The 15,593-nt window shown below is 33.6% G+C and overlaps 2 protein-coding genes and 1 non-coding gene across 3 annotated transcripts; 1 reads left to right on the top strand and 2 right to left on the bottom strand.

Moving 5' to 3' along the window:
• Positions 1-240: 240 nt before the first annotated feature.
• On the bottom strand, positions 241-7,685 carry LOC18042989 (SART-1 family protein DOT2). Its single transcript, XM_006431615.2, has 13 exons — positions 7,469-7,685; positions 6,235-6,976; positions 5,180-5,321; positions 5,027-5,081; positions 4,420-4,533; positions 4,226-4,322; positions 4,075-4,141; positions 3,927-3,986; positions 3,224-3,827; positions 2,692-3,068; positions 1,761-1,981; positions 1,223-1,310; positions 241-618 (listed from the first exon to the last, which is right to left on the bottom strand). Exons 2-13 carry the CDS (start codon positions 6,969-6,971, stop codon positions 544-546), a joined length of 2,637 nt encoding a protein of 878 aa, XP_006431678.1. The 5' UTR covers positions 6,972-6,976; positions 7,469-7,685; the 3' UTR covers positions 241-543.
• Positions 7,686-7,767: 82 nt separating this feature from the next.
• TRNAK-UUU lies at positions 7,768-7,839 on the bottom strand. The gene has a single exon. It is a non-coding gene; the product is annotated as a tRNA-Lys (tRNA).
• A 71-nt stretch (positions 7,840-7,910) lies between these two features.
• Positions 7,911-9,951, top strand: LOC18042310 (protein WHAT'S THIS FACTOR 1). The gene is made up of 2 exons (XM_006431614.2): positions 7,911-8,481; positions 8,574-9,951. Exons 1-2 carry the CDS (start codon positions 7,942-7,944, stop codon positions 9,210-9,212), a joined length of 1,179 nt encoding a protein of 392 aa, XP_006431677.1. The 5' UTR covers positions 7,911-7,941; the 3' UTR covers positions 9,213-9,951.
• The last annotated feature ends 5,642 nt before the right edge of the window (positions 9,952-15,593 follow it).

Raw genomic sequence — 15,593 nt, 5'->3', positions numbered from 1 at the left:
AATTTAAGCTTAAAATTTTCAAAAAAAAAAAGAAACAATAGTCTAGAAAGTCAACAAATGCTCAACTCATTAGGATGAAGTTTGTAAAAGTTAATAATAAAATTCCTTGCAGTAATCAACCATTGAGTTTGCCACATCTATGTTGCAAAAGAGGGAGAAAAACCACATTGTTGAATTAACCATAAGCAGTTGACGTATTTGCATTGTTGCTGCAAAATCTAATCACTAACAAGGTAGAAATGTAGAAGAAACAATACATGAAGCGCATGGTAAATTCATAGCTTCCTCAATTGAACTTTGCAAAACTCGACCATCTGAAATCTAAGCATTTTGTTTAGTCTATGACAAGCAAATTTCATTTGCAATCAAAATCCGGAACAAAATGTCAATATGATAATATAGATCAGCGGCTGGCCGTTTCGGTAACCCAGAGTGCACTTACAATGGCAAAGAAAATTAAACCTTAAAATCATTTTTCTAGCACTTGCTTTCCACAGTGCTTGAGTTTGCTTCATCACCAACCGATGATAGTCCGCAAATGCTTCAAGTTCTGGGGTTCTTTGGTGAGTTAGTATTCTCGGAGTCACCCTTGCGCTTTATGCCCAAGAAATGCTCAACCTGAAAGTTTGGAAATATTCAATTTAAGTTCAATGACAGTCAAAAGTATTCTCTTACAAAGGAAATGCACATAAAACGGCAAAATAGGGCATAGAGAAAGAGCCATAGCCCATATGTATCTCAGCCTGCTCTACGTCCCAGCTTTTAGAAATCTTGCATGCATAGAGATTTTTAAGTAGAACTGGGTGGGCATACCATGCACTGATACGCCCATCCTTACCACGTCCACATTCATTTTGAAATTAACCAAATTAACCAATCATAGCAAGATGATGATAATCAGAGTAAAATTTAAACTTGTGCACAGTTTTTTTTTTTTATAAATAGGATAGTCCCACGGGACTCCCACCCAAGATTTTCTTGTGTACAGCTATTGTCAAGCTCTCAAGTTAGCACAATGGCAAACCATCAGACTAAATAGAAGGGTAGAACTGTGGAAGGGAACAAGCAAAAATTAATCAGGTATAGAGAAAGACCCATCAAATTAAAAATAAACAAAAAAAAAAGTTAAGTGGAAACTGAAAATAGTAGCAGTTCACACTTTTCTATGTACATATTAGAGCATTGATACATTCCAACAAAGAAAGTTAGAAGTTTCACTGACCTTTCGATTGCCAAGCATTGGTGTTAAGCCCCCAGCCGGGAGATCCTTCTCAACGGTAGCAAAACCACTTCTAGGATCACTAGTTTGCCTACAATTAGAATGTAGAAAATAAAACTGATTAATCAAAAATTTCATGTAAAATAGAAAATAAATCTATTCTGTTTTTGAAAATAAAATCAATAATATCTCATGACCGGTTATATTGATGTTTAATAAACAATAATCATATAAGAAGTTAGTAAGAAGTGATGCAAGTCAAGCTTTTAAGAATTGTCTACAGGGTCATTTCTCTATATTGTTTTGTCAATCAGAAGTCCTGCTAAGTAATTTATATAATCTTATAAGAAGAGGTGCTGCCACAATGTCAAGAAGCTCGAAAGACAAAATAATGTCGAGGTCTAAAAATTCATCAGATGCCATCAAGGTCATTCACTTTGTCATAATTTGCAGCCAACAATGATGACAGAAAGTAAAAGATAAAAAATAAAAAATAAAAAATAAAAAATAAAACAGTGATAAAAAGAGGAATGTACCATACCCTGGTTTAACATGACCGCTCAAGACAAGATAAGGTGTTTTTAGCCGAGCTTGAGCTTCCCTCATCCTCTCCACAGATTCCGTAGGCGTATCAGAATTCTTCATTTGCTTCAACTTCAATTCTTCTTGATATTGCTTCATGCGCTTTTCTTGCTTCATTTTTCCAGGTCCCTTCCCGTGGAATTTATGAGAAATCATCCTAAAGGCTTCCTTAGGAGTCATCTGGTTGAAAAAAACGAAATAATTCAATGAGTTAGTACATAAAAGCAATACTTAAATGATAAAAGCAGTAATCACAATTCATTGTCACATCCAACTTCAAATCCTGTCATTAATATTGTGAAAAAATTGAACACACTATCTTAAAGTTCAGCTTGAACAGTAAGCTTGACATAAAGATGCAAGATGGCTTCCTGAAATCTAAATAGATCAAAATGCACCATAATCTACATAACCTGCCAAAAAACCATATGCATACAACCATGTCATACTATATTCATGCCAACAAGCTGATACAAGTCAGAACTTATGGAATCCACTTATATTGTGAGATTTATGTATAACAAGTTTATAAAAGTGTGCTCCCGAAACACGAACCCCACAGCTTTGAACAACCAAAGTCCCATCCAGTTCAAACCAAAAATCTATTAAAGACTGCTTCTACCAGAAGCAACCTGCAACCAAGCCTGCAATTTAGCCATGAAACATGCCTAAACGTGTTTTCGAACCATGCCGAAGGCACAAAAAGACAAGGATCATAAACATACCAACAGTAAATATAAAACTCAGATAAAAAGGTGACTGATTGGGATATAACTCAACAGGAAATAAATTCAATCTATGCATGTATGATATAAACTGCAGAAAACACATGAAATAAAACAAGCCATAGGGATATATAATGTAATCAGTTAAACCACTTAAGTACTTACAATTCTTCCAAATTCATCTGTTCTCTCAATGCGAAGATCCTTAAATCTATTATCAACATTTGGAGTGTCATCAACAACGCCAACAAGCTTGCTCTTTTTCTTGTCCATGTTTCTGCCACCCCAGTCAATACCTTCTTTGAGTGTTCCACGATCCTTAAGCAGACTGAGTGCTCCCGCTAATCCTTTCCCAACTGCCAGCTCATGAATTGTTTCATCTGGGACAATCTCCTCCTTATCCTCTTTTGAAGGGTTTTCTTCTTCACCAGTTTCTTTAACTTCAGTCCATCCACCAGGTTCATCTTTCATTTCATGGTCAGTAGTTCTCGGGCCTTCATCTTCGTCCATGAAAACATCTTGTCGATCCTGCTTCTGGACTTCTGAAAGTGTCAAACCAGATTAAATGTTAAAAGCACTAATGCAAACAAACTCAAGCATGTAAACTTGGCACACGAGAGGAAGAAAATAAAAGAGAATCGACAAACAAAAGCTGAGATAGCATAGGTTTTAAAAAATAACATTGTAAATAGATTACCTTCACCAACTGGAAGACCCCACACAAACTCTTGCAACTCAGTAATGACAACCTTCTTTTCTTCTGACTCTTCATTTGTGGTGCTTTGCTCATTAGCAGTTTGACTAGTGGCAAGTCGTGCAATTGCTTCAGGACCAGATGATGCCTCTTGCTTTTTAAGAGCTAATTTCCTTGCTCTTTCTAAGGATTTATATAAATCATCCTCATCATCAGCAATTGGTTCTTCATTCTCCTCCTCCAATTTAACTGGACGAGTTTGTTCCATTCGCAGCGATTTAATTGCTTCTTCTGCTTTAGCATAAGCTGATTGATATGCTTTATTCTTCATTTCAGCCTCAGATTTCTCTTGCTCCTCTCTGATTGCCTGCCTTCTCCCATCCTTCCGAGATCCAAGGTCCTCAACACCCAACCCTGCAGAGAGCGCCTCTGCTTCAAGGGCATCTAAATCCAACTTCTCTTTCTTCCGTATGGATTTCTTCTTCTTCTTAGGCTTTTTAAACTGAAGCATTTCTTCCTGGGTAAAGTAATCTGATGTAATCTTTGCAGACAAGTTGAGATCTCCGGTGCTATTATTTGCCTGAACACCCTGTATCCTTCTGCGGAGCTGGTATGAAGAAAGGAAAAAAATGCCCACATCAGCAAAATAAAGCTGATTATATACATTAAATTGCTTTTGTATTCACAATTGCCAAGAGAAAATTACCTCCTCCAGTTTCTTCTCTGCTTCACCAGTGAAGCGACCCCTTGCATCCAGAGTTAGTCCCTGAAAGTAAGCATTCAGTTTAAGAACAAAATCACAATAGGAATGGCTCAAATGATAAAAAGAATCAACAAAAGCAGGAGAGAAAAACCTCATCTGTAGCCGGTTCATCATATTGCGGAAGAATCTTCTTTTCTGAACTAGGGTCATCATTGAACCTGAGTGCCAGAACACACCACAACAGTTGGTCATTATCATATATGTGCACAACACTAATACAACAATAGTAACATTCATCTTACTTATCATCATAGATTCCAGTTTTCTTCTTTGCAGCCTTGTAGGCCTCATCTCGTCTCTTCTGCTCTCCAATTTCAATATTTTCAAGCATATCAACGTCTGTCACACCAGACAAAAAGTTATGTTGCAAAAGAGTCTAGTCATTTAATGAGATGGAGGCCAGTAAATGTAAAAGCGAATACCAAACTAGATTTACCTTCATTGATGTCACCATCAGCCAGTATTTGCTGATCCTTGAGAGTCAAAACGACTGCTCCACCTCCCATTACTTTGTCAAGACCATGAAGAACTTTTACCCCTGCTAGATCATCTGTTGACAACAGTTGCAAAATAGAAGTGACAAAAATCTGATCAGCATAATTACAAGTCCTCACCAAGACATGATCACATCAATCAGCAAGAACATCTAAGTTCTAACCATGAAAATTAGAATGCAAAACGTGCAAGTAAAAGCTAATAAGAAAAATCACATCCCATGAACCAGAGACCGACCAATGATCCAAAAATGGCCATAGAACAGTAACAGTGCATGTATTCGTCCAGAATAACAGACAGAGCCCCACCATTATGCTACAATACGTGTTCATCTTATACTATTAAAAGTCTTGGGATACTTACAATGTTGAGGGTCTCACTCAAAAATTAAATAGCAGTATTGCTTACAAGATCGATTGTTGTTAAGAGAAACAAGACCTCTCAAGTAAAGATAACATATGTAGGTATTATGCTGTTCTACATGCATACATGCACATAATATTAGTGATTATCAGAAAACAAGATGTTGAGGTAAAATAGTAACATACGGCTACTGTGCTGCCCTGCCTCCTCATCTTCACTTTCTCCTTGAACAATGTTGTCCTACAAAATTGCATACCATCATATTGGTTCTTAGCATCCCTTGATATGAACATATTTTTAAGACATAATGCAAGGAAATACAAATAAAAGATACTAACTTGCTCCTCAAAAATCTTGGAAAGCTGTAAGGCTTTCTTCTTTTCAACATTCTTAATCTGCTCGATTTTTCGACTCCGATTAACCCATGATAAAATCTCTGGTGCGCCTTCAGAATTTTTCTTCAGTCTTTCTTCTTTCATCCTGGGGAAATAATAAAAATACAGAGATCAATATATCTCAATATTATTCATATCATATGAAACTTTTCCATACGTCTTGAAGAGCTTGAATTAAATAATAACACATGGATAATCATACTGGCGACAAAATCAACACCAAGAGCAACAATTCAGAACAAAATATGAATGGAAAGTCACAAACTCCTATAACATATGTTATTTAGTACAAAGAAAAATATAGAAAAATTCAGGAAATTTCATAATGCTAATTTGATGCCCGGACACACGTGTGAGATATACCTATATGCAGTGTAGAGAAAGCATGGTTACATTTCTTAAAACAGAAAAGAGAATAAAATTTTCAAATGAGAATGGAAATGCAGGTACAAACAAGAGAAATGAATCAATAATGCTCAAAAGAGCAGGCAGTTAGCTGTGACCCAATTGGTCTGGAAAAATGCAAAAACAAAATAATGCAGAAAATTGTCGCAAAGTCAGAGCATAACTGTTTTTCTGTTTTTATTCATACGTAATCTCAAACCATCACTAACCAAAATTTACTGACAGCATCTGTAAGTCAAAATATCCAAAAAAAAAAAAAAATTACCAAATGAATACATTAAACTTTCGTGAAAATAAATTAAATTCAATAGTATTGCCACTAAAAGAACATATTTGACAAAATCCCAGCAACAACAATATGCTATGATACAAGTCAATTAAAATATCAGCACATGAAAAAGATGCTTAAACTTAAAGCAGCAAAAGAGACGTGACACTTTTTCACAGTAACAGAAGACCAATCTCAATTGAGCTATGAGGAAAACAAAAAACAAACACATACGGGATCCAATATGTAACCAAATGATAATTGACTACATTAGACAGATACAAAACATGAAAACAAAAGAATGAATCAATAGTTATTCACTTACTTCAAAATGCGATCCCCGAGACCTGATGTTGACACATGTGCATCCTCATTATCTTGATCATCTGTGTCATCATAAGAAACCTTCCCGTGCTTGTTAATATCCCTATTCATATTATCCTCATTATCCAATTTAGGCATATTATCATTGCTCCTAGCGCAATCCTCCTCATGCGCCTTCCTACTCACTCGATCTCTCTCTCTTGACCTCTCTTTATCTAATTCCATCTCCCTCCCCTTCTCCCTACTTTTCTCTCTTGCCTTATCTCTTTCCCTATCCTTCTCGCTTTCCCTTTCTTTCTCTCTATCCTTATGTTTCTCTCTCCCTCTCTCCCTTTCCTTGTCTCTGGTCTTGTCTCTTTCCTTTTCCCTGTCTCTACTCTTATCCTTTCCCCTCTCCTTCTCAGTTTCCCTGTCTCTACTTTTATCCTTTCCCCTCTCCTTCTCAATTTCCCTATCTCTCTCTGGTTCCTTTTCCTTCCTATCCTTGTCCCTATCTCTAGGTTTTTCTTTGCTTCTCTCCTTGTCACGCTCATCTCGGTCTTCCCTCCTCCTTTCCTTTCTGTCCTTTTCAGAATCTCTTCTGTCTTTGCTTCTACGATCCTTTTCATCTCCTCGGCTCTTGCCCTTGTTCCTTTCCTTGCTCCGATGCACAGTCTCATTTTGGTCCAAATTATCATCATATGCTCCTTCATCCGAGTATTCTCTCACTGGAGATTCATCTGGACCAAACCGATCCATATTGTCTACAAAATTTAAGACTATAAGATTAAGAAAACGGACCTCAAGCGTATAGCGTTATTACATTTTAATTCGAAAAAAAAAAAGCTTTACGGCTAATTCATAATAAAATCAGTAACTGTGGATAATGAATAAAAATCAGTTCTAGGGTTAATGACCTGAAGCAGAATCCAATCACTTATCAGTAAAACCACTAACTTGTCAAAAACTAAAAGCTAGTTTCTATTTGCTAAGTTTAAAACTTTTCAGTTTTCAACCTACTAAGCCTTAACAAATTTCACTTCACAGATGAACCCTAAACCTCGTAGCAATCAATAATTTTTAAATTTTGATAACCGAAAACCAAATTTCTCGATAATTCAATTTTACCCGAACGAAATTATTTTGTCAGTGCATTATACAATTCTCGAAGGGAAATTGCCACTCCAATATAAATAAATGAATGAATACACAAATAAGTGATGTTAAAGAGGAGATGCTTGGTTGGCGAAAAGAACCTTAACTAGAAGCAGCGTTTATTCGGGCAATTTTGAGAAGATATCGGACTTCGGGGCTCCGGCCGACGGGTAATGGCTCGATTTCCACGGCTTTAAGCTCACTGTAAAGAAAACTTTGGAAGGGCGAAAAGTCTCGGCAAGAATCTGCCACAGAAAATTTATACAGTGAAGCAAAAAAAGTTTTGGGGATATTTGTTCGTTTCTAATGCAGTTTCTGGACTTAAACACAAATATGCTAAAAGTTGAGGACAGTGTTTGAAATTATGAAAAAATTAAAATAGTAATTGCCAGTGAAGAAACGCCGTCTGTGGGGATCGAACCCACGACCACGTGGTTAAAAGCCACGCGCTCTACCACTGAGCTAAGACGGCCATGCAATCAAGAGGTCATGATGTTTAAAATTAAACAATTATCACTTATATTTTGTGCCACCCACATCATCTTCTTTTAGCCAAAGACTCGAGACTCTTCGCATGGCTCCAAAGCCACCGCCGCTGCTCGCCGCCAAGTTCCCACATCGCCTCCACAGCTTGCGAACATTCATAAACGCCCGAGTCAAATGGGTACCCGACCCGTTTCTCGACGACGCCGTTTCAAAAGAAAAAAACTTAAAACAAATCCTCTCCTTCAAAAACCAACTCATCCATTCCCCTTCCAAATCCCTTCCTCTCTCTTCACTTTCTTTACTCAAACCCCACCTCGACCTCCCCACTACCACCGCCCTTAAATTCTTCCAAAAATACCCCTCATTCTTCACCCTATTCCAGCCCTGCCCCTCGCTTCCCCTCCACGTCAAACTCACCCCACAGGCTTTGACTCTCCACAAGGAAGAATCAGCCATTCACGGGTTGCCAGCTCAGCGTGATGACGCGGTTAGGAGGATGGCTAAGCTGTTGATGCTCACCAATGCGGGGAAATTGCCTTTTTATGTTATTAACAGGTTCAAATTTGATCTGGGTTTGCCTTATAATTATGTAACCTCGCTTCTTGCTGATTATCCAGAGTACTTTCAGGTTTGTGGAACCGAAAGACTTTATTTTTAAGAGTGAAGTGTAGTAAGTGTATCTCTGTAATTGTACATTCCGGGTGATTACTGTATTTTCAGGTTTGTGAAGTAAAAGACTCTGTTGCTAACAAAGAAGTGCTGGCGTTGGAGCTAGTTTCTTGGAGAAAAGAACTTGCGGTGTCAGAAATGGAAAGAAGATCGTGTGGTGGTGATTTGTTAAATTTGAAAAAGGGAATGTGCTTGAGGTTTTCGATGAATTTCCCACGAGGTTTTGATTTGGAGAAGAGAGTGATGAATTGGGTTGAGCAATGGCAGGATTTGCCGTACATTTCGCCTTATGAGGATGCTTTTCATTTCGCGCCAAGTGGTGACCTGGCGGAGAAGTGGGCGGTGGCCGTGCTGCATGAGTTGTTGTGGCTTTTGGTGTCAAAGAAGACGGAGAGGGATAATTTGTTTTGTTTGGGAGATTATTTGGGGTTTGGTGATAGGTTTAAGAGGGCTTTGAGGCATCATCCGGGGATCTTTTATGTGTCTAATAAGATTAGGACTCAAACTGTGGTGCTTAGGGAGGCGTATAGGAAAGATTTCTTGGTTGAGAGGCATCCATTAATGGGAATGAGGCATAGGTACATTCATCTTATGAATAAATCAAATGATAGACGGAAGCCAGTTGGTGTTGTAGCTTTTGGATCACAAAGGAAAACGAAGGTAAATTTATGTATTGACAATGATAAATAAGAAAAGAAAGCGAGAAATGTGGTTTAGGACGTGAAGACAACTCTAGCTGGTCGTATGAACGCCGAGCTTGAGGATATTGTTCTTGATGAAGCAGTAAAGATAGAGATATGACAAGTAGAGGGAAAATTTTGGGAAGCATAGCTTTAAGTGAGGATGCTTAATTTTCTCCCTAAGAAAGCTCAGAGCTTTTCTTGGAAAAATTTGCTGCCACTTATCAGTCAAATATGGAATGCAGAAATGGAATGAAAATCAGTTTTCTGGATAGAGGATGATGATATTTCTACCACATTTTCTCAGAAAACAAGCAAATTGAAATATGGTGTACACTGGAGAAAACACGATCAATTGATTAAACTATGTGAAAAGCGAGAGTTGATCGTTGATTAGTGGCGATAGCTTCTACTCTGTGATATGAGAGCTGCTGACATTTTTTATGACTATTTGGGTGGTGAGTTCCCTACCCTCTTTGCCTATAATATTTTTTCCAATTGCAAGTCTGTCACTACAATCAAGTATAAGTGTTTACAGTAATCGGCTTTTATAGTTTGTTAGCTTTCCAAATAAGCCTGTAGGGATTTTTCAGCCACATTTTTTTAACAAATCTCAACAAGTTTGGGGATTGAATTTGGGTGTATAAGTATTGGAGTTATGAGAGATTCCTCTGTTACTCTCCCTTGACGTTGTAGTCTCCACTTGGGAATATGAAGGAGTATCACACACTAATCAATTTAAATGGTATTATCACACACACCAACTTATGAAACGCTAAAAACATGGGCTTGTAACAGGAAACATATCATTATGATTTTGAGCTTTAAATCAGCTGAAGAGCTTGCCAATTGCGTCCACTTTCCATAAAAATTTTATATAGCCCTTTAAACTCATGCTTGTTCATATTATTTGCTTAATATTTTGGTTACTTCCATGTAGATCCATAACAAAATCACAAATATTGTAAAAATACCCATTTATTTCCAAAGTAATGCTATAAATAGTAAAATTTATCCTAAAAGATTCATTCTAAATGAGATGATACCCATTATGTCCATAAAAAATATTGAAATAAATTACAGTAAATATTGTGAAAAACCATTCACTATTGGATGGGTGTGTCATCTCATTTAGGATGAATTTTTTGGAATAAGTTTTGGGACATATAGTATTATTTTTATTTCCAATGGGTTTAATGTCCTAGGTGTTTGGACTACAGGTTTAATAACATCACATTGACTAAAAAGGCCAATTCTACTTGGATTGCTTCTTTCCATTTAACCAAAACACACCTCAGTCTACACTCATCGGTAGTTCGTTGTTTAGAATCATCATTTATAATGTCATTAGCAGCTACTACGAATGCAAAAATCATCAAACACCATTATACAAATCTACACTTGGTGTGTGTAAGTAAAGTTTGTAGACTTTTTCTTCATTTTCACGCCACATCAAAGGCTTGCGCTTCATCTGGGCATTTGCCTCTTTTGAAAGCAGTGTCACTTAAAGATCCAAACAGGAGGTAACCAAGTATTTAAGCGAACAATGTGAGTACACAAGAGTTTAAAGGGCTCAATGAAATTACAAAAGAAAGTGAGAGACAATTAAATGTGTTTCATATTTTATTTTAATTCGGAATTATTTGCCCCCCCTTAAATAATTTCTGTAACCTAATAAAACAGATGTATGAATTAAAGAGGGATGGTGATGGTTGTGGGCATTGATTGACTCTCTTCTTGTAGACTGATAATTCATTAAAATTTTCCGCTTCAATTATGTTCCTTAATTGTTTACATAGTCTTTTCTTAAAAAAAAAAAAAAAAAAAAAACCTTTTGTATAATTGTTATTAATTACTTGAGTAGATGATGGCGTCGGCATTTGATCATTTAATGTTTTCAAATTATCTCCCGAATTAGCTCATTTTGATCCTATAATGAATATCAAATTCACCAAATAGCAAAATTGTTTTTTTTTTTTTCTGATGCACTGATATATTACAATTAGAGCTCTGATATTTACAATCCAAGGGGATTCTCTTAAATAATCTTATTACAACACAGTCCGAATGTCAACCCTCACTTAAAGCTGGAGAGCGATCTACGCTCATTATTAATTGTCGAGAGAGATCGATTATACCCCAATGTAGGGAGACAAATAAATACATATTATCAGTGGCGAAGCTAGCACTATTTTTTGGGGTGGGCTAGATTTTTTTAAAATTTAATTACTTCTCAAAAAATTTATTCTATACAAATGAAATTATTAAAATACACTAGACAAGTAAAAATTAATAATAAAATTATAAAAATACAATGTAAATAAAAAAATAATATCGACGAAATTTCGTCCTGCGATTCTTCAAAAAAGAAAACTCATATATTATCGTATCTGAATTATATTGTCTGCGATAATAATACATTAGAGAATTATTAATTATTTTATCAAAAAAAATTGACAAAAGTATAAGGTAATAACTAATTCAAAAACAATATGAGCATGTGGGTGCATCAAAGGCTGGCCGTCACTCATGAGGTGACAACTTGATGAATTAAACAGATAAATTTTAAGAAATTTAGAATTTGGATAATTTGGATCCATTAGTCAGGGATTTGAGTTAATTTTTCGATTTAGAGAAAATAGATATTGACTATAATTATTAGTTATATTTTTATATTTTACTATAATTTTTTTTTTAAAAAAATTATAATTAATTATATTTTTTTCAAGAAACTAGCCCGGGTTAGCCTCCTTAGAGCTTCGCCTCTGCCTATTATATAAGGTAGTCAAGTCCAAAAATGCTTTTAAAGGGTAAAGTTATTTTGTTCATTGTATTTTATCATCAACATATATACTCTAAGAATGGCTTAGGAGAATTTTATTCCTATACGTAAAGGGTGCGTTTGGTGCATGTATTGTATTATGTTGTATTGCATTATTTTAATGCTGTTGTATTATATTATGCTGTATTGTATTAGCACTGTATTATAATAATACTGTACAATATTTTGCACTACACTGTACTGTAATAAATTTTTTGATTAATTTAAATTAAATATTATACTATATTATATTATATTAATATACTTAAATTGTATTAATATTTTATATTATTATTAATTTTAAATTAATATTATTCACATTTATTCACATTTAACTATTTATTATTAGTTATAATAAATTATAAATTTATTAATAAATTATAATGTAAAAAATAATATAATATAATAATATTGAATAATAAATTACATGTTTATTAATCTATATTAATAATTATAATATAAAAATAATATTAAATTAAAAGTTATATTTAATAATAATAATAATATTAAGCAAAAGTCAAAAAGTCAAAAAGCAAAAAATATAAAAATATTAATCTCTTTGAGCTTATCTATATATATATATATAAAGTTGGGACTTGAGGAGGTGATGTGGCATCACCATTTCTCATCTTTGTATATTATTTATTATCTAATAAATAGAGAAATTTTCTTTTAGATTTGGCTTTTCATCTTCTCATAATTAATTTAATTGTTATTACACAATAATAATTATGTAAAGATTTTAATGAGACATATTCTTTATAATGAACATCCAAGCGGGAGTGTTATGAATTTATTAAAATAAATGTAGATGTTCATAACATATATCTTTTAGTCTCCCCACTATCTCCCATTAGCAACCTTTAACTTCCCTATAACTCCCACTATCTCACAAGGAATTATGATCCATAATTTTTCATTAATTTCATGGAGTGATTATGTAACTATAAAAGGAGAGCTCATCTTTTTGTTTTGTACACACACAATTGGAATGAATAAAATCACTATATAATATATTTTCTCATTTTATTCTTTATCTTGCGTTGCTTCTTTATTTGTATTGCTGGCTAATAGTTTTTTTTGTTTTTTATAAGGTTGCCTCATCTTAAAAAAAAATCAATTCATATTTTTTATCAGTTTCATCAAGTGTAAAGTAAGAAAAAAGAATAATACTAAATTATTTTTTCAAAGCCGCGTGAAGTGGGGTTCTATTTTCTAGTTGTTATTATAAAGCAAAAGTCAAAAAGTAAAACTCAAAAAGCAAGGTTCTAGCGACAGTTGCAAAAGCAAAAAGGGGGAGAGAGAGAAAAAAACAAAACAAAACAAGAAGCAGTCGAGTTTAGAGTTGCCGCATTAGTTTGGGCTTTTAATGTGGTGGTCTTGTAATTTTTTATTTGCTAAACATGGGCTTGTGTAAAATTAATACAATAAGGGGCTTTAATACAACAACCAAACAAGCTCAAAGAGATTTATTTCTATTAATATTTAAAGAAAGATACTCATAAAAAATTTGGATAAAGGGTTTAAAAATGGGTAATTTTTAAAAACCTCCCTTGAGGTTTAGGTTTGTTGCAAGTAGATGGCGAGAATTGATTTATTTGTAAAAAATTCCCTACCGTCAGTTAATTTTAACATTGACCGTTAGTTGACTGTGTAAAGACAATATTACCCTCAACAATAATTTGTAGACAGAAATAACTAAAAAAAAATTAAAATTGTTGGCTATTTTACCCTCCTTAAATTATTGATATTTTCTTAAAGTTCCTATAAGAAAGATAAAATTAAAAATTTTAAAAATCATCTTTAAATTATTGATATTTTCTTAAAGTTTCTACAAAAAAGATAAAATTAAAAACTTGAAAATAAAATAGTTATAATCTTTACCTATGATATTGTAAATTTTTGGAATTGACAAGGATAAAATTATCAAAAATAAAATAGGGTTTGTGCTTTTCGCGCCAATAATTTTAATTTTTTTTAGTTATTTCCGTCTACAAATTGTTGTTGAGGGTAATATTGTCTTTGCACAGTCAACTAACGGTCAATGTTTAAAGTTAACTGACGGTAGGGGGTTTTTTTACAAATAAACAAATTCTCGCCATCTACTTGCAACAAGTCTAAACCTCAGGGGAGGTTTTTAAAAATTACCCGTTTAAAAAGGGCCGTCGTACGGGCTGACACTCACCTCCTCAAGTGGTAATAAATATATAATAACAAATGTGAGTTTATTGAATATTTTAAAATTTTAAAATATGTACAATGGTTAAAAAGAATTATGTATCCTCAAATTTATGCTTTAGATCATGCTGCTTATAAACATTCAAATTTTTTTTTTTTTGACGAACAATTTTTTTTTTACTAAAATGATTAGGTATTAATATTATTTTGGACTTCATTATAGTATATATTTTAATGCCAATAATTTGAAAAAGCTAAGATCCAACATTTTCGCACCAATATTTTCTGTCTCACCTGTGATTCATTGCTCATCAACAATCCTTATCCCTTATCAATGATCAAACAAATTTTTGACTGATAAAAGAACATCAACATTCAACCCCACGTGAATTACACGTGTAAAGTTTCTTCTCTTTATCACCAAAATCCACAAATCAAGACAGTCCAAAATTGAGAGTGACTGGGCTGCGGCCCTCAACTGAGGGCACCAGATTCATTCCTCACAAAAAAACCACTGCGAGGATTCTAAGTCTTTCCTTAATTATTAGGTGAAAATTAATTTTTTTTTTATCAATATAAGTGGAGTAGATATTCTTTAAATATTAAAGAAGATAAAAATTTAGACAATATTTCATGAGAATATATGTAAAATTAATCCTAATAATCGTCTCATGTAAATATGACTAATAATTTAATCATAAATATTAATAATAATATGATTGTAAATATTAGTAATAGTTTCATATAATATGAGTTATACTCTAATTATCAAGTCAATTAAAAAAAAAAACAACCCAAAATTCCAAATCCAAGAGCCTACCATTATCTGAAGCATCTCTTTCATGTCTTTGGCTTTTATTATTACCTAAAATGTAACAGTACAATACAATGTGATGGGTACCATATCCCGCCATTTGAGTCCCGTTAAATAATTAAATTTTATTAGTTTTGTTAATTTAGAATACGAAATCCTTATAGTATTGTAGTTGAGACCCAGGTATAAAATATAAAATTTATCAAGCGCACTTTTTTTTTTTTAATTTAACAAATTAATCTATCACTAGCGTACTCATTAAGTATTAATTACAAATAAACCTTTGGAAAGAAAATCATGTACATTTCTAAGAAAATAAAAATATTAATTTGTTTATAATTAAGTAAGTTGTCTTATGTTTTAAAAAAAATGTCTTAAATTTTGAAAATATTTCCACAATACCACGAAAATTGAGTAACCGACCACAACAAATGAACATGAGTAAATTTTATCATGATATTCATGTGGATGCGCAATATATATATATATATATATATATATATATACATACTAATCCAGTACAGAATCATAGATTTTTATTAAAGTATGATAAAACTATTAAGTCATATAGTTTAATA

The sequence above is a fragment of the Citrus clementina genome, unplaced genomic scaffold (assembly GCF_000493195.1).
Source record: "Citrus clementina cultivar Clemenules unplaced genomic scaffold, Citrus_clementina_v1.0 scaffold_5, whole genome shotgun sequence".
Lineage (NCBI taxonomy): Eukaryota > Viridiplantae > Streptophyta > Magnoliopsida > Sapindales > Rutaceae > Citrus > Citrus x clementina.
This window is presented reverse-complemented; position numbering and strand designations above follow the sequence as displayed.

Coding starts and splice junctions, on each gene's coding strand:
- LOC18042989 (XM_006431615.2), bottom strand. CDS start 6,971: ATGGATCGGTTTGGTCCAGATGAATCTCCAGTGAGAGAATACTCGGAT. Junction 5,322..6,234: donor CTCGGGGATCGCATTTTGAA/GTAAGTGAATAA, acceptor TTATTTCCCCAG/GATGAAAGAAGAAAGACTGA. Junction 1,982..2,691: donor CAGATGAATTTGGAAGAATT/GTAAGTACTTAA, acceptor TTTTTCAACCAG/ATGACTCCTAAGGAAGCCTT.
- LOC18042310 (XM_006431614.2), top strand. CDS start 7,942: ATGGCTCCAAAGCCACCGCCGCTGCTCGCCGCCAAGTTCCCACATCGC. Junction 8,482..8,573: donor ATTATCCAGAGTACTTTCAG/GTTTGTGGAACC, acceptor CTGTATTTTCAG/GTTTGTGAAGTAAAAGACTC.